Below are 23784 nucleotides of genomic sequence, written 5' to 3' on the forward strand. Positions count from 1 at the left end.
GAGAGCTTATTTGTCCAGCAAGGCCAGCGAGGTCTGGGAAGTCTTAGATCAGTGATGCCAAATGCCGTCACTGTTCCTGCCTCTCTCAAATTTGTGATGGGTGGAAAATCCTACTTGTGATAGGCTCATCTCCCTCTCACCTTGTCTGTTGAAGGTGTTGAGAAGATGGCCAGGTTCATGCCCAAGCTTTGGGGATGTGGTCAAAGGTCTTGAATAGGGGCAATCTTTGTTCTGTTTTTTGTAAGTGGAGACAGTGAAATTACTCCTTTATCTCTTTTGTGTGTTGTTTTTCTTTGAAGAGGGACTTCAGTATATTTTTCTAGCACCCTGAAGTTGCCTGTAGGTGCTCCTTTTACGATTAACAACTCTGTTTCCTGAAATACTAATGGATGTACTTTTGTAAATACGTGAGCCTGCTTAGCTAAGACAAGCATAAGCAGGCTGGATCCATGATACTGTAATGTATAGATTTCATCTTCATATTTTCATTTGACTTTCAAAGCTTTGTACTGTTGTATACTTCACACTAACACTTACATTTTTATTTTAGAGTTGCTACACATGTTTACAATAAAACCAGAATTTAACCAGTTATGGAGCTGGCTCATAGTTTGTTACTGAACGAGGAAGCATTAGCTCAAATCACAGAAGCAAAGAGACCAGTCTTTATCTTTGAGTGGTTAAGATTTTTGGATAAAGTGCTGGTAGCTGCTAACAAGGTAATTTAATATTTTTTCCCCCTTCTCTCAAAAACATTTGTATTCATTTCATGCTAGAGAAAGTTGGCAGGTAACAGCCAGGTGATAACTGTATGATTTCAGATTCAACCTGAAGAGCCTCTGTAGTAGTTTTTAGCTTTTAAGTATTCAATTGTAGGTGGTCAGTATCACTGTTATATAACACATAGCTTGGTTTGAGTTCTCCGCTGTTGTAAATATTTGGACAGCAGAACCTTCCCTTGCAGAGTAGGGATTCTTGGGGGGGAAAGAGGATTAAAAGATGCTCTAGGCAGGTATTACTGTGTTTTTAGTAAGTATTTTTAAAAAGTGAAAATTAAATAGGTTAACAGCTAATTCTGAATATTTAACATTTGTCTCTGCTAGTATTGAATGCATCTCAAGACTCTGTGAGTCAAGTAATTTGCTGAATTACCTACAAGTGGGAGTGGTGTAAGATTTACTTCACTCTTGTAGGTTTTTGTGGGTGTTGGATGCAAGACACAGGATTAAATTACTATTCTTATTTTATTTATTTTTGGTCCCCTAACAGACAGATGTCAAGGAGAAACAAAAGAAACTAGTAGAACAGCTGACAGGACTCATCAGCAGTTCTCCTGGGCCACCTACGCGAAAACTACTGGCAAAAAATCTTGCCGCTCTCTACAGCATTGGAGACACATTTACTGTTTTTCAGACGCTTGACAAATGTAATGACATCATCAAGAGCAAAGATGATACTGCAGCCTACCTGCCCACGAAACTGTATGTTTAATATTATTACAAAAAATGGAATGATTTTTAAGCAAAGTGGTCCTGAATATTACAGAAGAATCTGCCTGTATATTTACATGTTATGTTTACTTATATTTTTCATGCTTAGTTGGAGTTTACACATGCTTGATATAGCAGAGAAAAGAGCAAGATTGAGATTGTGGAGGGCAGGACTCAAAGGTGATGCATACATGGCTATCTCCCAAGTGAGATGCTTTCTTCTAGGCAAGGGAGTATCTTAGGTTTCTTTGCACACTTATGTCATGGAGAGGATAACGGTTGATGAAGTAATGCAGTGAAGAAATTCCACTGGTGGGATTATTGCTGACTGTGCTCAGGTACCCCATTTAAGATGGAACCTGCAGATTGTCAAACGAGCATTATCTATGCCAAGAGAATTTTAACCAAATGTTCAAGTTTTTTTTTTTTCTGTTCAAGCATTGCCTGTATATTCTTCTACTGTGATACCCCGCACAGGTTTCTCAGAGTCTATATACTTGGATGTTTGTGTGCATTATGTGTGATCCAGTTTGTCTTTATATATAGAAGCAGTCTCACTGGTAGGAATTTGGTAAATGCTGCAAACAGCATCTGCTGAAACTGCTTCTAGGACTCTTCCACACATACTGCTTCATCTGTTTGCAGTGTCTAGTGAACCCAAATTTGGGCTTTCCTTCAGATGTTCTAACAATCGGATTTAACAATAAAATCTGAAATAGTTTGGGCAGATATTGTCCTTTTGACAGTATTTTATTTGAAGCTGTTGCAACTTTGTGGGGAACCTGTGTAAGTGGGAAGGGTTTTGTACTATAACATGCTCTGAAATTTATGCTGCCGCCTCATGTGGGAGTCCAGAAGGCTTTTTACTGTATGATTTCAAACTTCAGTTTTTAATGTTTCTGTAGAAGAATTGTGTAGGAGACATGCCTGTTAAGGGGTAGGCTGTAATGAGTTTGTAGCAAATAGCTTTGCTAAAAAGTCATTTACCCAAGAATTTCAGGTTTTAAAAAAGCCTCGTTCCTTTGTGATGAAGAAATGCATGTTTTCAGGAGCTGCGTCTGTGACTGTACTGAAGCAATTTGGTGTAAAACTGCAGTATGGTGTTACTTAAGATATTCCTCATCTCAAATGTCAGGGCAAGGAAAACATGTATGTAACTGTTTATGGATCCAGTGATTTTTACAGTGCCTAGAAATTTTCTTGTGTTATGCAATAATTTATGCATTTTAAGGTGTGTGGGGAGAAAAAACAAAACACCTCAGTATCCATAAAAAAAAGTGTTAGGAGGTATTAAAGGGTAGGAGTTGTCTTGTAGGTGCTTGGAAAAGAGACAGTTTCTTGAAATACAGAACCCTATTCTAGCTGAGATTTCAACATATACTTATCTTCTCCAGAATTTCTCACTGTATGTATAGATCCTGTAATAATATCCTTTACATTTATGTTCTTAGAAGCAAATAACTTTTCTGTTACTTTGTTTTTGTAAACAAAAAAGTGATTTAAATGCACTGTGTTAAACAGCCAGGATAACTAGTGGATAATAAATAGTTTTTTATTCATCGATGATTACATAAAACATATTTCTATTTAAATATTTGTCTTCATTTAGATGATACAGAAAAAAGAGTACACCGATTTCATGCCTTTTTTCATAGGGCTGCTGTGGCATGTGTTGGAGCATTTTATGAAAAGATGGGCAGAATGCTGGGTAGTTCTTTTCCGGAAACAGTGAATAATCTTTTAAAGTCTCTGAAAAGTGCAGAGGTAAGTTTCAGATTATTTTATATATGTGGTCTTGATTCCATTTAAACTGAAACGTGCTTCTGCCGAAGGTGTTTGCCAAAATGCCTGAATTGTTTGCTTTCTATGTAGAAAAATGCAAATCACTTAGTATCGAGTTAAACATGTGCATGTATTTTTCCTGCAGAGAGCATAGAGTTTTGTCATATGAATACTGTCGTAGTTGCTTCATAGTGGCACCAATAATGAAAATTGTAAAGTGGTTTTCTAACTACTGTGTTAGGATTTCTGCTGGTGTACCTTGAATAAACATTCAGTTGTTTAAGAATGAATAACAAATACTTAAGGTTTGCAACAAACATGTTATTTGGCATGTGAGCAGGATATGTTGTGCCCTGAAAAGACAGAGTGTATCATAATATTGAGAGGATGTGTCCTGGGCTGTTTGTGGGTCTAATTCAATGCAAATAGCTCTGTTGGGTTTTTGTCTGGTTTGGGGTTGTTTTGTTTTGTTTTGGTGTTTGGTTGGTTGTTTTTTTTCTCTTTCTTGACATCAATGACAAGTTGGAACGAGTACTTCCAACTTGTGTGAGGGATTGTCTGGGTCTTGTCCTGGCAGCTGTTTTCTTCATCTGTGTTGTCATACATGTGCGATTTTTTTTTTTTCCTTCTTTTTTTTTCTGTGCCCTCCAACTGTAAATTCCTGCCTGTGTGCAGGTATAGTAGGAAGCTGTTGACTACCTGGGCTTCATATTCTCTTGTATCAACTGTTTTTTCTTTTTTCTCAAGGCTGTAGAAGATAAATGGTGGGGCAGGACAGAACTATCTGGTCTAGGGCAAATGTGTTGGATTGCCTGGGCTCACCTAAATTTACATGACAACTGAGGCAGTTTTAGTAAAGCTGTGTATAGTGCTTACTGCTGTCTAAAACCAGCTAGGTATCAGTTGTATATGACTTCAGTGAACTATATTATCAACGTTTCCAAAAGTATTCCTGCACAGAAGCAGGAAAATGCAGAATTATGTACCTTGCTCTTAAGTACTGTTTCCACATTTTTGCATAAATTTTTTTTCTTTGTGTGCAGTCTCAGGGCCGCAGTGAAATTCTGATGAGTTTACAGAAAGTCCTAAATGGACTTGGAGGAGCAGCAGCTTCTTGTCACCGTGATATTTATAAGAATGCCCGATCTCTGTTGACGGACAGATCTATGGCTGTACGATGTGCGGTGGCTAAGGTGGGTGTGTTTCTCACCAGTTCGTAATAAAATATTTGCTGAATAAACCTGACAATTACACTGATACTTAGAAGATAAGAATGGTCTCCCATCGGTGCTCAGCAAGTCTCTTTTTTCTTACAGTGTCTGCTGGAATTACAGAATGAAGCAGTGTTTATGTGGACAGCTGAACTAGAGAATGTTGCAACACTGTGCTTTAAAGCTCTGGAAAACTCAAACTATGGTGTGCGAGTTGCAGTGTCAAAGCTTTTGGGGACAGTCATGGCTACAGCACTGATACCAAAACAAGCAACAGGTACAGTCCTTCTGGATTCCATTTCCAAGGGACAAACTGCACCTTCAGCACCATGTTACGTGACGGCCTTGCACAATACATTATTGTTCTGGTAGATGGAAGCTTGCAGTTGGGTTGTTTGGTTTCATAAACTCTAACCTGAAAAGAGTAAAGAGTGCAGATTGCCTGTTGTAATCATACAAAGAAAGAGAGAGCAAACTATCAAAAATCACCTGGGAAAAGTAGCTTATTTTTTAAGCATGAAAACAAGCTGTTATCTGTTAGCTGGATTTATGTTTGTAAGACAGTTTCCAATGGATAAATCTAGTTGCAGGATGATTGTTTGTATTGGTTGGAACTTGGGGATTAAATGATTACTCTTCTTTTGCAAAAGTGATGCGACAGAATGTGAAGAGAGCCACACTTGAGGAGGTCTTGGAGCTCATGGCCACTGGATTTCTGCGAGGAGGATCTGGTTTCCTGAAGAGTGGTGGAGAGATGTTAAAAGTAGGAGGATCTGTCAATAGGGAAGTGCGAGTTGGTGTTACCCAGGTTTGTGATTTTTTTTTTTTTTAATAAAGTACTATTTATATATAACTGTAATCTTTTTAGTAGGAAAAATACACACTTGCGTTCTTTATTTGTTTACAAGCCTGGTTTGACTCACCTATTCTGAGAGATGTGTATGTGAATGTTACTCACCTAAGCTACTTTCTTTTATTACTGATGTGCAATAACAATAGATTAAAATATGTGCTAATGAAAGCTTATTTGATCAGTAGGATTAGCTCACAAAAATATTTGACAACTTAATATATTAAAGACTTTAGCTCCCTATTTAAATTTTATTTCTTTTTGGAGAGGATGCACTTTTGTCATTTTTGTGTGTGCTGGCTCTCTTTTCGGTTGTTGGATAAAGTTTGCTGCCCTGATTTGTTCCTTCTCTCCATATGTCTCTCTTGAGTAGGTGAAATCTGCTGAATGTGGAAGCTCCACCTGTCTGATAGAGAAAGGTGGCAGCATCTCTTCAAATTCAGGCATTCTCACTCTGACATATATTTCACTAAGCTGCAGTAACTTTCCAGAGTCCAAATTTTTTTGATCATAGGGTATTTTGTGAAACCCTTTTATTTTTCTCAGTCTTTTTCAGGTGAACTTGGCAAAAATGCCTGGTCTTCCTTGTGAATTAAGAACACATTGATGTTGCTGCTGTTATTGACATTATGTTCTTAAAATTTTAAAAAAAGAGACACATTTAGAGCAAGGCACTGGGTTTTCTTGCTGTCATCCAAACAGTAGTTTACACTTCATAGTATAGGTAACAGCATAGGAGCTACTTTTGGCACTGGAAACAGGTTTGCTTCAACAAAAAAGACGTGGCTAATGGATTGATTCATCCTGCTTAGCCTCATTAGGGTTACTTATTACTAGCTGGTGTTGCTACTGTGCTGCATCATGCATGAGCATAACTGTAGTCTTTAGTCTTTGGTGACTGAATATAGTCTTTCATTTCTGTTTTAATTGGATCTGTATGTAACTTCTGAATTTGCAGGCCTACGTTGTCTTTGTTACAACATTAGGAGGTCAGTGGTTGGAGCGGAACTTCGCTACGTTTTTGTCGCATGTACTTGATCTGGTCTCCCATCCTCGTGCAACTCAGACCCATGTGGAGGCAGTTTACTCTCGAAGATGTGTGTCCTTTATCCTGAGAGCAACTGTGGGCAGCTTGCTTGGGGAGAAAGCACAGATAGCAGCTGCCAAAGATATATGTCAAGCCATTGGTAAACAAATGAAGGCAGTGGGTGAGAATCATTTTTCTTTATTTGAGACCTGTTGAAAGTTACTGTCATTATTCTGGGTCAGCCATTTTTCAGCTTGCTTCTACTGTGAGGAGTAATTTTGTTGTTATGCTAAAAGATAATTCAGCTGGCTTCTGTTTGAAATACAATATCCAAAATGTAAGTTCTACTTGAAAAGTGATTGTGTAAAACTAGCTTGTTATCCTATGATGGCTTTTGACATTGCATTTGCGTAGAGTGGAAGTGGGGAAAAAAGTGTGCATTTGCAATCTGTCTTGGGATAGGTCATACTAAAAGTCGCACAGAGTTCTTTACTACCAGTGTTGAAGATCTTGTAGGTCAGGATCTTGTAGGTCCTTGTGCATCCCCCACTAATATCCATACTGATACCCAATTGGATTTTAGAGGTAACAAATAAGGATGTAATATGAAGACTGGAATTAGAGAAGATAAAAGTAGCTCTTTTGCAGAACCTTGCAGACTGTGTAATCACTGAGATACACACAAAACTGTGTTGGCATTTGTTTCTTATGAAAGGAGTTAATTCGAGCTAGACATTGAGAAAGTAAACTGGAACTGCACAGCAATGCATTTACCAAACATCTGTTTCTTCTGCTTTTCTGCTGCCATCTAATTTGAGTTAAACAGTACTTTAAACTTATGGGTCAGGATTAAAGGGAGGGCAAGCAGAGGTGACATTATAGTGGGGGTCTGCTACAGGCCACCCCACCAGGAAGACTGAGCGAATGAAGTCCTCCATAGACAGAGAGGAGCAGCCTCATCTTCACAAGCCCTGGTCCTCATGGGGGACTTCAGCCACCCCAGTGATACCTGTTGGAGAGACAGCACAGCAGGGCATAAGCAATCCAGGAGGTTCCTGAAATGTGTTCATGATAACTTACTTCTCCAAGTGATAGAGGAGCCGAGGAGAAGTGCTATGCTGGACCTTGTTCTCACCAACAAGGAGGGTCTGGCAGGGAATGTGGAGCTCAAGGACAGCCTTGGCTGCAATGGCCAGGAAATGGTGGTGTTTAAGATCCTTAAGGCACTGAGGAGGGTGCACAGCAAGCTCACTACTCTGGACTTCAGGAGAGCAGATTTGGCCTCTTCTGCTTGTTAGAGTAACAAGGTATAAATCCCTGGAGGGAAGAGGGGCCCAAGAAAGTTGGTTGATATTCAAGGATCATCTCCTTCAAGCTCAGAAGCGATGCATCCCAATGAAGAGGAAGTCAAGCAAAAACACCAGGAGGCCTGCATGGATGAACAAGGAGCTCCTGGACAAACTCAAACACAAAAAGGAAGCCTACAGAGGGTGGGATCAAGGACAGGTAGCCTGGGAGGAATACAGATAAATTGTCTGAGCAGCCAGGGATCAGGTTAGGAAAGGTAAAGCCCCGATAGAGTTACGTCTGGCCAGGGACGTCAGGGGCCACAAGAAAAGTTTCTGTAGGTACCTAAGTGATAAAAGGAAGACTAGGGAAAATGTGGGCCCTCTCCAAAAGGAAATGGGAGACCTGGTTACTCAGGATACAGAGAAGGCTGAGGTACTCAGTGACTTTTTTTGCCTCGATCTTCACTGTCAAGTGCTTAAGCGACACCGCCCAAGTTGCAGAAGGCAAAGGCAAGGACTGGGAGAATGAAGAACTGCCCACTGTAGGAGAAGATCAAGTTTGAGACCATCCAAGGGACCTGAAGGTGCACAAGTCCATGGGACCCGATGAGATGCGTCTGCAGGTCCTGAGGGAACTGGTGGAGGAAGTTGCTAAGCCACCATCTGTCATATTTGAGAAGTTGTGGCAGTCTGGTGAAGTTCCCACTGGCTGGAGAAGGGGAAACATAACCCCTATTTTTAAAAAGGGAAAAAAGGAAGACCTGGGGAACTACAGGCCAACCAGTCTCACCTTTGTGCCTGGCAAGATCATGGAACAGATCCTTCTGGAAACTATGCAAAGGTACATGGAAAAGAAGGAGGTGGTCCGTGGCAGCCAGCATGGATTTACTAAGGGCTAACCATGCTTGGCAAATTTTGTGGCCTTCTACAATGGGGTTACAGTGTTGGTGGATAAGGGAAGAGCAACTGACATCATCTCCTTGGGCTTGTGCAAAGCATTTGACGCTGTCCTGCACGGCATCCTTGTCTCTAAATTGGAGAGACATGGATTTGACAGACGGACCACTTGGTGGATAAGGAATTAGCTGGATGGTGGCACTCAAAGAGTTGTGGTCAATGGCTTGATGTCCAGGTGGAGACCAGTGACAAGTGGCATCCCTCAGGGAATTGGACCCTCAGGGTGTTGGGACTGGTGCTGTTTAACATCTTTGTTGGTGACACGGACAGTGGGATTGAGTGTACTCTCAGCAAGTTTGCCAATGACACGAAGCTGTGTGGTGCGGTCGACACACTGGAGTGAAGGGATGCCATCCAGAGGGACCTTGACAGGCTTGAGAAGTGGGCCCATGCGAACCTCATGCAGTTTAACAAGGCCAAGTGCAAGGTCCTGCACGTGGGTCAGGGCAATCTCAAGCACAAATAGAGGCTGGGTGGAGAATAGATGGAGAACAGCCCTGCTGAGAAGAACGTGGGGGTGTTGGTTGATGAAAAGCTCAACATGACCTGGCAAGGTGTGCTTGCAGCCCAGAAAGTCAGCCACATCCTGGGCATCTGTTTTTCATGGTCTTTGCATGAATGTGTTTGACTGATAGCTGTTAAACTAGTTCTCCTCAGAATGCATTTGCTTTGTGAGTTCACACTATGACCAAACTTGTGTGGTTTTGTTTTAATATAGAGTTGATGTCAAAACTGTCCATTTCTACCCTCTATATGTTCAGGTGTGACTCAAATGGTTAAGCAAGATACTTTTGTTTTGTTTTCTGCAGAAGCAGTAGTGAATGATGCTAACAGTGAAAACAAATCTGGAGCTGCTGATGTAGCTGCAAGCCAGCACGTAATGGTTTGTGCCCTCCAGGAACTGGGTAGTCTGGTTCAGAGTCTGAATGCCACTGCATCTCCTCTTATTCAAGAACCTTCCATTGGTACGCAAATAAATTTAATAGATTAAATGAGTCTTTTGAGCAATGAATATGAAATATCATTAAATCTAGTTAAATAATTATTGAATATGTAAGAAAAAATTTAACAAAACTGGCACTCCCAGTAGTACTCCAGGTAGCTAAGTTTGTCCAGCTCATTGCATTTAGTACCCTAACTTTAGTTCAAGTTTGACAAAGTATTAAGCAATTATTTTGATCAAAGTGAAGTTGTTTTTTAGGATGAGTAAAGTTATAAAGTGATTTTTAGCATCAGTTTGTTTCCAGTAACAGTTTTATAGGAAATATATAGCAAAACAATGTAAGGTCAGCAATATTTGCTCCTGGAAAGCTGCGTTGTCTTCAGAAACCAAATTTTTGTGGGGAAGGTAAGGGTATTTTTTCAGAAGATGAAGGTGTGCATAGTCCCATTTTAAAAAGCTTGTTATTTGGCTTAAGTTGACTGGAGTTTGTGTGGGATTTTCTTGTTTGTTTTGACATTTGTATTCACGTTTGTACTGTAGTGTTGCAGTTTCCAGTGTTTTCAGTTTGTGGATGCCTGTGTTTTTTCCAATGGAAGTGCAAGCTCCTTTAGGCATTTCGTTATTTAGATTGTTGTCTTGATGCAAATGACATTCTTCTCATACTGATTTTGCTCTAGCTGTGGGGTGAGGAAGACACTGCTCATATTTATTCCTTCTGCCTGCTGTGCCTTCTAAGAATAGAGGGGACTGTATCTCAGTGTTGTCTCTGCTAGCTGCTATAAAGTAACAATGTAGAAGTTGTTTACTAGCTACAAAGAAAGCATGAGATAAGGCAGCAGCGGGGGCTTTGAAGTAGGAGTTTGTAAAGTTAGAGGTCTAGACTAAGGAAGGTGTTGGTGTGGAGACGGTTTGGACTGAAGAGCTCACAGAAGTCAAGGTTAGCTAGGCATGGAGGTTTGGAAAGTGTAGAAGGATAGTAACAGCGCACGGGAGATAACACTGTGTCAAAAGCAGAGTACAGCAGCCAGTGACATCTATAACATGTGCTTGTCTACAGTGTGAAACAAAACCAAAAATCAGTTTTAGTGTTGCTCTGTTATTGTCAGTCTGTGTAAAAGATGGGCAGATTCTAGGAATCATCTCATCCAGTGCCTGTTTCCTTAGGGTTACTGCATTTTTTCAGTTGTTCAAGTAGTAGAAGTCAGTGCTATAGCTCTTTCAGCTCTAGCTATGCTGGTAAAACCTGGTGTGCAGCAGGATAATGCTAATAAGACGTCTGCCTTTCCTTAAAGAAAAAGGCAAAGTCATAAAATGCAAGTACTTTAATTCTAACATTCTTAACTTTGATGTTGCTTGTCTAATATTGATTCAGTTTACTTGTCTACATATATTTAAAAACACATCATAACTTTAAGACTGTAACCTGTCTTTTCTCTAGGTCTGTTGGAGACAGTAACTTCAGTTCTTCTTCATCCCAGCATGGCTGCTCGACTTGCTGCTGCGTGGTGCTTGCGGTGTGTAGCTGTGGCATTGCCTTTTCAGTTGACTCCATTTTTAGATAGATGTGCAGAAAGGCTCAACAATCTGAAGACTTCCCCTGAAGCTGTTAGTGGCTACAGTTTTGCAATGGCTGCTTTGTTAGGTGGTGTGCATCAGTGTCCCTTAGGTATTCCTCATGCCAAAGGAAAGGTGAGATAATGAGTGTTTCATCCGTGAGTGTACTAAAAGATACCTTTTTGTCTAGAAGTAATACCTTTGCAAAATGTGACATGGTAACGATTTTATTGAAATTGAACTTGTGCCTAGCAAGAGAGCAATGGCCAGAGTGTGTGCTTACAGTATTTCACTCGCAATATTTACCAGCTTTTTCCCCTCTCTCTTTGAAATTTGCATTCTTGTTTGGCATATTAATGAATAATTGCTGAAGAGAATATTATTGTCTGTATTGTCACATACCTAATAGTAATCATCTGCATTAAAAGTTATCTGCATTCATTCTTTATAGAATGTCAATTTAAATGATTTGAGAATATTTTTAAATATAGTCTGTAAGTGTTGATGTGTAGCAATAGCTTGCAGTGGCTTAATTTGTATTTTTAAAATCCATTGGTTTTTGTCATTGGTGCAGATGGTGGTCAGTATTGCTGAGGATCTGCTACGAACTGCTGCACAAAACAGCAGACTCTCCTTGCAGCGGACTCAAGCTGGGTGGCTTTTACTTGGAGCACTTATGACTTTAGGTTTGTAAAAAACAGTTGTTTTTTGTTTTAATGCTTGTCCAACTTTTCTGATTTTCCACTGGGGCAAATGATCTCTACATATAATCAGTCTAGTATCTAGCATACCAAGGGAATCAGAGTGTTAGTGCATTTATTTCAGCAGTGTTGTTTATGCTGTGGAGAAAGGAAATATTAGTGTTTATGTAAGCTGAAGGATAGTAGAAGGTGTCTTACCTAAAAAAAATTCCAACAAGTTGTATGTGTGCCTCTGGGATGGGCAGCAGTACTGATTACTGATGAGAAACGTTGCCAGTTTAAAAGTCATTCAGTTGTCTGAGTTGCCAGCCTCATGTTCATATCCGCCATTACAGAAATACCAGAAGCTATATTTTGAGAGGTTGTAAGTATACTCTTGAGTTTTGCAACAATAGTGTTTGCTTTGGTTTTTGTCTGGTTTTTTTCGTTTGGGATTTTTTTATGTGGAAAATATGATAAAGTTCTGATGCATTCTGCAGTATTTCGATCTCTCAGCAAATACTGTTTAGTGTTTCATCTTGCTTCTCTAAATTGTCCCTTTTTTGCCAGCTGATTTGTCATGTTTTTTGTAACAGTGTAGCACTATTCTGGTTGTCTTTTCTCCAGTATATTTTTAATGCACTTGCACTGGATCTTCTGGGGCTTTTTTTGAAGTTTTCTTTAAACTTGAGCATTAAACTAGTTGCATAATCAGTAACTGTCAGTTATTTTTCTACTCATTTTATGAACAAGTTAGGATAGCTTGCCTCCAAAATAGTAATATAAAAAAAATTAGAAGTCAGAATGAAAAGATGGTAAAAAGAGTTGGCAGTGGTTACATATTACATGATAATGCGTAGAATTGCCTATCACCTATGTTTAGTACTGGTATCAACAGACAGACTTACCTATACTATTTATTTGCGAGACTTTCAACCTGGAAATGAGAGAATTTCCTTTGTGTTCCGTTGTTCAAGTAGAGAGATAAGGAAGATAAGTGAAGTAAGAGAAAAATAGCTTAAAGAGCAAAAGCCTTTATGGCAGATTTTTCATGCTTAATTAAATACAAGTTTTTATTATACTGTCTCTTCTTTTTTTTTGCATAGGTCCTTCTGTTGTTCGGTATCATCTGCCTAAGATGTTGCTGCTGTGGCGAAACGTGTTTCCACGTTCTCTGAAGGAGTTGGAAGCAGAGAAGGTGAGAGGAGATTCTTTTACCTGGCAAGTAACACTGGAAGGCCGTGCTGGAGCTCTGTGCGGTAAGAATTTCAAAATTCAAGATTGTAAGTGCGCAGTAAACCAAAACGTGATCCCAAGTATTATAGAGACAACTCTCGTAACTTCCCTGCTTTCTTTGAAAATGAATAGGATGTGTCAGATTTTCATCAATGTGGCCTGGTTTTGGCTTATAGCTTTATGAACGTCACACAGTCTTTCAATAAACATTTTTGCTATTTGATGTTCTCTTAGGACCTGTATCTTGCATAGGCTTTATATTCGTTTGTCTCACTAAAATTTTAATTTAAACTATTTTGTTACTAGCTATGAGAAGTTTTGTTGCTCATTGTCCTGAGCTCCTTACTGAGGATGTGATCAGAAAATTGATGACACCCATAGAATGTGCCATGACAATGATGTCGCAGTAAGTAGGCAGCTTTTGCTCTTTATTCACTTTTGTCTTTTCCTGGACCTGAAATAGTGGAACATTTGTTTTAATTCATATTCTGATCTAGTACTGCTCTGTTGCTGCTTGTCTGTGTTGAAAAAAACTTTTCGAGCATTGTACTTATGGTCCTTAGCTTTGTAAAAGCATATTGTTGCGTAGCCTGTGCTGAAGGGCTTACTGTCGTAACTTTCGTTAATTGTGTTTTGGATTACCAGTTCAGTGAGCTTTTGAATTCATGGTTTGCTTACGCTTGTGCAAGAAATAAGAAAGCCAAGATACTGATATATTAGATGTTAATCAATAAAACACTTCTCTTACGAAATATACTAATGAAGACTTTAAACATTTTACAGAATAAAAGAAAAAACACAGTTTTGGGTTGGATTTTATGGTTTGGTCCCTTCCCCCTTGATTAAAGATAGGAGTTTCTTCTGAGGAGGTACATGTCACTGATTTACAGCAGTGTGCATTTAAAAAAAAGATAAAGTTTGCTCAGTACAATTACGTCTGAGAATGTATTGGTAATTTGAGTAATGCTGCTCTGAGTAGACCTCTGAAACACTGTCATCTTGTCTTGGCTAGACAGATACCTTGTGAAAAGCAAGGGATATATCCAAAAATACTCTGTTCATTAACTGCAGTATGTCTGGCTGTCTCTTTTTCTCTCTTGATTCTATAGCATTCCATCAGTAATTAAAGCCCATGGAGCTCATCTCAAAGCTAGTGCAGCTATGGTCCGTTTAAGACTTTATGATATATTGGCTTTATTACCTCCAAAAACATATGAAGGTACATAAATTTTTAACAATTTTTATTAAAGTAAAAATTCCACTTACTCCTTTTGGTATATTTTTGGTGCTTGCCTTTGAAACAGATACAAGATTCAAAGTAGAGTACTAGGAATCTTCAAGAGTCTTGTAGTATATTCCTCATCTTTTGTATGTCATCTTGACAGTATAACTACCAAGTAGAATATTGCAAAATATTACAGACTATAAAAGTTACAGTCCTGTTTATAGGATTGAGAGGTATGGAGATCATGTTCTGAAATGCAATTTTGGTGGTTTATGTCATTGTTAATTAAAAGATAGAGAACATAATTTCTTAGTGTATTCAAAGGGCAGATGTGAGAATGAAGATTTAGTTTTGGTTTCTGGTGGTGTCTTTTTTTTACCTGATTTGATATATTAGACAGATTTATCCTATTATTATTAAATCGCCATGCACAGTCACATAATCTGACCAATTAACTTTTTGGTTTTTGTTTGTTTTTTGTTAATTCATTAAATTTACATGATCATGTGAATGAGCAAATTTTTTCAAAATCTGGAGTGTCATCCTGAGAAGGGATGGCCTGTTCTGTTGCTTAGAACATTGATTTGGGAATTGGGAGCCCAGAGTTCTGTTTAAAGCCTTGCTCTCAACTCCAGTCTGGTCAGGTTTACTTCTCTGTCTGTTTGCTACCTGTAAAATTGAGGTAATGGTACATGCTTTGATTTGTGACTTCTGATCTCTAGCTGAAATGTCTTGGATGAGAAGCAGCAATGATTCTTTTTAATGTCTGTCCTTTTAGGATCATTTAATGCACTTCTTCGAGAGTTGGTAGCAGAATTTACTTTGACTGACAACTCTGCTAATACAACAACATCACTCCTAAGGTCTCTCTGTCATTATGATGATAGTGTTCTTCTTGGCTCGTGGCTGCAGGAAACGGATCATAAATCAATTGAAGACCAGGTAATAATTTGTTATTTTTCTGTTTTTTTTATCTGCACTGTCTGTGTAATGTGTGTGTGGGGAAAGCCTTCTACAACTGAAGCCTTATGCCTTGTTTTTAGTCTTACTTCAGAGGTTTGTTAGGTTTAAGTCCTTCCACCTACAGTGTACCGTTTTGATTAAAAACTGCCCACAGCTCAGAAATGGCTAGGGCTATGCACTTTATATGCTTGTGGTTAGTGAACTAGCCTAACTTCTTTAAAACAAAACAACACTCCCATCCCGCCTTGTCCCCCATCCCTGATCATTCTAGTGTAGCAGCTGTTCTCATACATTTTTTTCAACCAGGAGAAATGTAAGTTCCACTTAACATGTTTTATAATGACACTGTTGTCAAAATATCAGTATAGCAAAACAAGATTTAACTTATTTTATAGGTGTAGTATTTCTTAGATTTCATTTAGAAGTGTTGACACAATTTTGTTGGTACTATAAGGAATTTGCTGCACTTCTAAAAAAAGTGAATCTTTGAAACATAGAAATTAAAAAATTTAAAAAAGGAAGCAAGTATTGCTGTGGTGGTCTTTTAATAAAATTTTTCAGATCAACTGGTAATGTTGATCCAGTTGTTTTTCATGTGGTCCTTGGAGAAGAAATGTAGCATAGGGAACAATTTGTTAATGTTAAATAGTTCAGGAGACAGTCTAGTAATAGCAGCCTTTCTGCTTTCCTAATTTGTGATGACTATGAAGGGGCTGGCCTCCTCTTTTCAAGCCTTTTACCCTCAGATATATTTCTGGATTTGATGACATCGAGAAAAATCAGTTGTCCATCTGAGTATACCCACCAACCTGTCTCTGTCTTCATAACTCTGCTCTGATCTTTGATTTCTCAATGAACTGTATTTCCTAGCCAGGTAACTGTCTGAGCATTTGCAGAACTGTGCCAATCATAAACTCTGTAACTCAGCTTCTCAGAAATTTCTTGGGGTAAGAAGAAGCGGGGAGCTGAAAACGCCTCTTCTGCCACAGCCTATCTAATAATGGCAAGGTTTCTCAGAAGGTAGCTGTGTTGACTGAGCAGATCAAAAGCCAAGACTGATACCAAGTGTGAGAAACCAAGGGGGAACTGTTTCTGAGGAAAGATCAGCATGTCAAAATGAAAAAAAGGTTTTACAAACTTCACTTATTTGTTGTGGGACATAGTAGACTTCCAGTGCAGTCTTCAATCCACAAAGTTTTCTGGGATGCCCCCCCTTCCTTTTTTTTTTTGTGGTTTTTTTTGTTTTGCTTTGGTTTGGTTTTTTTTATATATATATATATAACCTCTAAACCTGTGTCACTGTTGGTAACTGAAGCCCAGTAGTGCATCAGAGGATTCTCTTGTGCTCGGTCGCATTTTATTTTTTTAATGATATCGAGGTCTCAACAAATGTTTTCTCTGTTGTCTGATCTTGTAAGAAGAATATAGAGCTACTAGGTTCTAATTTTGTTTCATGATTAAATAATTAACAAGTTATGAAATAAGTTTTTCGTCAGAGAAAACAGATTGTTTAATTGTGTTTCCTGAAAGAATGGTGATTAGGAAGTGTTTTCATTATAGGAATGTTAGTAATTTTAGTACTGTTTCTAAATCTTTCTGTGTAGGGAACCAAAAATTATAATTTAATATACTGTATTGTAACTCAGTGCTCAAACAGAGTGTGAATAAATAACCTTTTTTCTGAAATGTCACTTTGTAGTGATTCAGTGATTCAGAAGCTACTATTAGTACCAGAATTAATCTGCTTTTCTCTAAGTTCCATCTCTTACGACCAGGAGTGATAATTTGTGCATTTATCCAGCTATTAATTGCTTCGACCCTCTGGGATTTAGCTGGCCCTGTAAATGCAGTTGCATTGAGGTGTTTGTAAGCTATTTTGTTGTTCTAAGCTACTGCATATTTGTTTTGGTTATCATTATTTCCAGATTTTTTGTGGAAAGGTATATTCAGAGGTATTCAAATTATGTGGCTTTTTGCAGCTTCAGCCAAACAGTGCATCTGGAAGTGGTGCTTTGGAACATGATCCATCTTCTATTTATTTGCGCATCCCTGCTGGTGAAGCTGTACCTGGTCCTCTTCCTTTAGGAGTATCTGTCATCGATGCATCTGTGGCTCTCTTTGGTGTGGTTTTTCCTCATGTCTCTTACAAACATAGGTCAGTTTACACTCGTGTTCAATTTCAGAATCTAATGCCTTGTTCTCTGGACGGTATTATGTTATGTTTTTTTCCCTTGAAATAAGAATCTACTTTGGTGTCAGCTGTCCTTGAATTCAGAGTTCATTATTGGGTATTCGTTGTGTCTCAGGATTCCGAAATATGTCTATTCAGTTTAGAAATACGGTGATTTCCTCAGTTTTATCAATTTTGAAGATTGGGGTTCAGAGGTGGAGGCTGGATTCTTCTCTCCTCTTACTGCATTTAACAGTAGTAATATCTCTGCAACCAGATTTCCTGAAAAAAATAGCCATTGCAGTTAACTTCAAATCAGCCTTGAAAACATAGCGGTGGCATCCATTGAATTTCATTTGGCTTCCATGAATAAGACCATTTGAATTATACTCAACAAATGATTTTATGCATGATGAAAAAGAGGGAATGGAATTCAACTTTTTTTCTGTTATGTTCCACATTACCTCTGCAGAGTTATGAGTTGTCAGGACTACTTACGTCATTCAATTTAGCTAATTTGTCACTGAGCGCAGAGTGAAAGCAGCTCTAACATACATTTCAAAGTAAGATTATGCTTCAGTGCAATCCTGATGGGAACAGGTTTTTCCTGGCAGTCTATCTCATTTTGCAGTAAACACAGGATGCACTTGGAGGCCAGCTTGCAGTAATTCAACTTGATCTATATCTGTTGTTAGCAATGAAAAGATTTGTCTGGGGAACTGCTGAGTAGTTAAGAATGCAGATTATTCATTATACTCCTGTTCTTGGTATCTTCTAAGGAGTACTCTTCCTCCTAGGAACACTTTCTGGCATGGTTAAATGAGGGGAAAAAATGGAGGTTAAGTGGGGAAAACAATAGGAACAATAATAGGAATATGGAAGGTAACACTACTTTGAGTGGTAGTGGAGAGGCAGCATTCTTCCAGTCTTGTCCTCATAGCTTTGTAGTTATACAGCCAATGTATCTGAAAACTCACTTCCTCTTGGTGGTGTCTTCTTCAAAAGGAATAGTAAACATTTGTGAATGAGTAAAAAGAACCAGCAAGTGATGTTCAGAATCCCTTTCTATCTAAATTGAATACTTTCTGCAGCCCCTGAAGCATAAATTGTGTGACTGAACTTAAAAGGCCCTTTTGTTGTATGCATTTTTTTACCAGCTGTTTTTTAATTTGTATTTTGAAAGAATATCACTTACATAATGCTCTTCCCTTGTTTTAGATTACAGATGTTGGATCACTTTGCTGAATGTGTCAAGCAGGCTAAAGGTGTTCGCCAGCAAGCTGTGCAGCTTAATATCTTTACTGCTGTTCTTAGTGCCTTGAAGGTAAAACTTGTAAAATTGTAATGGATGCCAAAATTCAGCAGTTTGATTCATCGATTTATGTTTGATACAAAAGGCTGTTAGAAGAACATTACTTAAACATTCGAAAGTTTAAAAATTCCAAAATTGAAGTTTTTTCAGGTGTTAGCGTGAGCTCTTGTCTGCATGTATCAGTACAGATAATAGATGAGGTTCATGTAGTCAGCATTCTATAGTATTCAGACTTGTCTTTTTTCTTTTTCAATCCTGTAGTTTTATCTGGACCGTTCTCATGGATTTAAGTACTTTGTCATATATACAAAACATATATATATATGTTTTTATATACATATATAAAAAAACCCCTCATGTCATAGAGTATTGTGCAGATGAGGCTAACAGAAATAAAAACAAAAATAGATTTGGGTTTCCACTTTGTATGTCTTAATTTTTTCTTCTTAATTTTGCATAGAATTCTAAATGCTTACATCCAGTCCCACTGATTTCAGTTACAGCTCATGTGTTCTCTATCTACACTTGAAAATCCAACCTCCTGCTATCAAGTCAGGAAGCTAGACAGCAAGTCACAAATAACATTCCTGAGAAATACTTGGTTTCAGTGACTTGCATTGCCTCAAGCACTGTGGAACACTGTCTGAGAGTGTAGGATTTTCTTTCTACTTGTCAAATTCCTTAAGGCATTTCTATTTTTTTCCGGATGCTTTTTTAAATAGTTTCCAATTCATGAGTCTGGACAACATCTGTCATTGTCATCCTTGCTCATCTTCAGAGCAACTAAGTCCTGTGCACTGAGGAAACTACCTGCATAGAAGTGCCAGCCTGTCGTTAAAGATTGGATGAGTTTCTTTGTGTCTTACTTTTGCCATACAATAAACGACTGCCTAGTTTACATTAGTTGTTAGCGAGGCTCCATGTCCTTGGTTGATGGGCAAAATACACTGGCAAAACAGCACCTCTCTCCCTTGCTTTGTTCTTAGAAATGTGAACCATGTTGCTACAAGTTGAAAAGTAGATTCTGAGACACATCCCTGGAATTTTCCATGCCATGCCAAATGGCCAAAGAATTGTCAAAATTGTAAGGATGAAATGAGGATTTCAGAACAGAAAATGAGAATCTGTGGTAGAGCCATCAACTTCTTCCTCTGTAATACATGCAGTATTTGTACTTTACATGTGTTCAATTATTTTTCCCAATGTAAAAAGACTTCTTGAAAGTTGTAGTGAAAGGTGATGTACTATCAGTGAAATATGGGAACTAAAGAAGCTGCAGAAGCACTGTTTATTGTTACTGTTCTGTAGAATGTTCATATAATAGGCTGTATAAATGTTGGTGAAGATGTGATTATTAAGAAAAAAGTATTTTCATGTACCTAAAATGTCTTTGATTTAAGTGATTATTGCAGAAATGTAAGTGAGCTGTGGTTTTCCTGTCTGACAGGAAGAGATGTTGCAGTTAGATTTTAAAGCTTCTCTTTTTTTCCGGGGTATCCTGTGTAAAGCTAGCTCAGATTCAGTAGGGCTAAAGTAAGTGTAGCACTGTAATGCATTTGATGAAAAAGATTGGTGCAACAGATCTTTCTGTATGTAAAATAGGTAGAGTGTTGGCAAACATAAGACTGAGTATGTTGCAGATTTTGAATTTTAAATATTTTCAACCAGTATATTTTAGGAAAAATGACCACAAATTTAAACAAAAGTAAAAGTACATAATTTTTAGTTGAAGATCTCGAATATAGTAAAATTGCTTATATAGTTCTCCCTTGTTTTGGAATGTGTTTTTCATATTTTTTTTTAATGTAGGGTTTAGCTGAGAATAAAAGCACATTAGGACCAGAAGAAGTCCGCAAATCTGCTCTGACACTGGTAATGGGTGCCCTTGATAATCCTAACCCTATTTTGAGATGTGCAGCAGGCGAAGCTCTTGGCAGAATGGCTCAAGTGGTTGGAGAAGCCTCTTTCATTGCTAGAATGGCTCAATACAGTTTTGATAAGTAAGTTCATTTTGCAGAAAAGGAAATAAAAATATAATCTAATGTAGTTTGGAAGATTCCTCTATTAAATACCATATTGATTATTCTCTTCTCTTCATGCTTGATGGCTGCCATTATGTAGATCTATCAAACATTCAAACAGAGTCTTCTCTCTTTGATTTATTCCATGTGATTCTTCCAGGAATAAAAGCTGAGTTGTTAAACTACTTGGAATGTCAAATGATACCAGTGAGTAGTTTTTGATGAGTTACTGCTTCAAATAGATAAAAGCAGCTTACACTAAGTATGTCTGTAATATGAATTGTGTGATAGTGGTTCTGTTTCATCAAAACATCCTCTTTCCATATTGATTTAACTTATCTACTGGCCCATAATTTTTTTCCGTATTCTGTTTTTAATCTTGGGTTTTTAGAAAGATGTCTGGGAGATATAACAAGACAATATGTTTCACAATTTTTGGCTTAAATTTAAGACATCAGCCTACCTGTGAATGAAAATGCACCTGCCTCGGGGCTGCAGCCCATGTTTTTGACTGGTCAGGCTGCATGCACATAGCCTCAGTCCAGCTCTCCTACCTCTGGGTAATTCAGTTTTTCCCATCATTTCATCTTGTAATGAAGTACATAATCTTTACTGTCTTTCCTTGAATTTCTATAATGGGGACTATTTCCTTGGTTCCTTCTATAGGATTCAAGTTGTTAATAGTTGCCAGTCGATCGACACTTGTCAAGTAATTTTTTATATTTGAGATTTGCATTTACTTTGTTCACTGATGGCTAAGAGCATGTTTGCCTCTCATATACAGACAACCAGGAAAAAAACCAAAATTCTTTGTTCTAATTAGGATATCCTTTTCTCTCCCTTCCCCACCCCGGAAAAGGTTTTAATTAAAACCTTATATATGTGATACGCATTCAGAAGCAGAAGTATTGTGGAAAATACTCAACAAGTCATTGCTTCATACAACTAGGTCACTCAGAATGCTATTCGTTCTGGTTTAGTTTCATTAATAAAACACTATTTTAAAAAATAAAAGCTTTATTGGAAAAGTCATACAACTCAGCTGTAGAAGAAAACAGCTGCATTAAAAAGTTATCCAGTTGATTTTGCAGTGGAAGACATAGCTGTGGATTTCTTTGTCATTTCTCAATGCGTTGTCATTTTTCCACTCTTGATTTCTTGTCACGTCAGTGGTCTAACAAGGACTTTTCTGATTATTAAATTAGCCTGCTGTGAAGTATTGGTAAACGCTAGATGCTTTTCCTATATTCTTTCATTTCCAAAACTCTTCTTCATCTAAAATGTCAAGTTCTGACCAGAGAGAGAAAATAACTCTTAAAATACCTTTTTTTTTTTCACTTGCCTTATGTAATCTGATTTAATAGCAATATAGAATAGATTCTGCTTTTGTTGTTCAGGCTTCTCAAGATCTTGGAAGATGGCCTGCAAAATTCTGTTAGTCATTTGCACTGTTATGGTACTTGAAGGGTTCTTTGTAACAAACTTAGTGAATTACATTATTTCCTTTTATTTAAACATTGATAGGTTAAAATCTGCTCGAGATGTTGTATCAAGAACAGGCCATTCTTTGGCTCTGGGCTGTCTCCATCGGTATGTTGGTGGAATAGGTTCTGGACAGCATCTGAAAACTAGTGTCAGCATTCTTTTGGCTTTGGCACAAGATGGAACTTCTCCTGAAGTCCAGGTAAAAAGCACAATCACCACAAAACTACTTTAGAATGTTCAGTATTAAAATTAAAAATTAAATTACTTGTTCAGATGTTTTTTAATAGAGATTGTCACATGTAAGCCAAATCATATGGATGTAGCATATGCCAGAGAGTACGGACAAAGCAGTAATTTTCTTTGCCAAGAGATTTCTGTGATGTGATACTGTGAACACAGTATGGCAGTACATTGTCTTTGGGGGATTATATTATGACAACAAAAATCTGTTGCAAGCTAATCTGTAGTTAGGGGACAGAAAGGGAACTAGTAGGATCCAAGTCCAAGACAAGGCAAAGGTAGGGAGGGGTTTCTATCCACTGTGGACTATATACATGTGGAATCTCACAAGAGGACAACCTGACTGCTGAAAGTTGCTGATGGACTCAAAAAGGGACTAAACATGATGCTGAAAGAGCAGTGCCTTCGGAGTAGCTGAGTATGTATAAACACTGCGCAATTCAGAAAGTTTTGTAAGTTGAAAATACTTGAAAACTGGGAGAATATGCTGTCTTTACTCTCCCAGGAGAAATTTCAGGGCTCACTGTCTTCGTCTGTTTTTACCCTGCCTTGAGCATCTGCTTGTGGCTGCAGCTCTAAAAAGAGGAGAGGGCTACATGGATCAGTACATCTGACTTTACATTAAGAAGCCGCATATTAGAGGGAAAAGTGCTGGTTGTTTTTTTTTTTTTTCCTCCAGCAATGAAATCTATCTAAGCACTAGAATAAAAGTATTACTCAGAAGCGGGGCGGGGGAAAAAACCTGTTTTTGAGTAAAAGAAAGTGGCTTGGCTGTAATTATTGTTCTTCAAAGGTAATGGTGTAATTGCATAGTATAATAGGGAATTTTTTGTCATTCTTTTCACAAGTTGCTGCAAGGAAGTGATTATCTGGGATAGTGACTGACTATTATGTTTTAGCAGCAGGAAGTTGTATGCCACCCATGAGTAGGGGCACTTTTCACCCACGCATTGAGAAGCTGAAGCACCCAGTAACTATACAGAATCATACCACCACCTTGGTTTAAATTGTTAACTTGATAGAACATGTAGTAGAGTACCTTCTTATTTCTTTTCCTCAGGGCAATAAAAAAAAAATCGAAATAATCAAGCTTGTCACTTGGGAAAACAAGCCTAGGTTTTTTCGGAGATAATGTTTAAAAAATAATAATCTATAAATACAATATAAAGTCTCTTTTAAATTTCCTTTGCTTATTTAAGGTAAGACAAAGTTCAGTTTCCATATGTAATTTACTTCATGTATGAGTAAGTAATTTCAAGGCATATAATTGTGTACCATTCATTTAAAAACCAAAATGGTAGGCATATACTTTTGTGAAATATAAAGGGGAAGCCCAAGTGGAGCTTGCA

The 23784-nt window shown here is 38.0% G+C and overlaps 1 protein-coding gene across 1 annotated transcript in view; it reads left to right on the forward strand.

The window, feature by feature from the left end:
- The first annotated feature begins 593 nt into the window (after nt 1-593).
- The window catches only part of HEATR5B (HEAT repeat containing 5B), a 57553-nt gene continuing 34362 nt past the window's right edge, over nt 594-23784 (forward strand). Inside the window, exons 1-18 of the mRNA XM_010293829.1 lie at nt 594-719; nt 1270-1481; nt 3146-3254; nt 4316-4465; nt 4589-4760; nt 5134-5291; nt 6292-6541; nt 9416-9571; nt 10988-11238; nt 11678-11789; nt 12890-13042; nt 13326-13425; nt 14129-14238; nt 15023-15186; nt 17187-17362; nt 18596-18701; nt 20499-20689; nt 22235-22394. Coding sequence (XP_010292131.1) covers nt 594-719; nt 1270-1481; nt 3146-3254; nt 4316-4465; nt 4589-4760; nt 5134-5291; nt 6292-6541; nt 9416-9571; nt 10988-11238; nt 11678-11789; nt 12890-13042; nt 13326-13425; nt 14129-14238; nt 15023-15186; nt 17187-17362; nt 18596-18701; nt 20499-20689; nt 22235-22394 — 2856 coding nt within the window. The remainder of the gene's footprint in view (nt 720-1269; nt 1482-3145; nt 3255-4315; nt 4466-4588; nt 4761-5133; nt 5292-6291; nt 6542-9415; nt 9572-10987; nt 11239-11677; nt 11790-12889; nt 13043-13325; nt 13426-14128; nt 14239-15022; nt 15187-17186; nt 17363-18595; nt 18702-20498; nt 20690-22234; nt 22395-23784) is intronic.

Source organism: Phaethon lepturus, unplaced genomic scaffold (genome assembly GCF_000687285.1).
Source record: "Phaethon lepturus isolate BGI_N335 unplaced genomic scaffold, ASM68728v1 scaffold2399, whole genome shotgun sequence".
NCBI classification, from domain to species: domain Eukaryota; kingdom Metazoa; phylum Chordata; class Aves; order Phaethontiformes; family Phaethontidae; genus Phaethon; species Phaethon lepturus.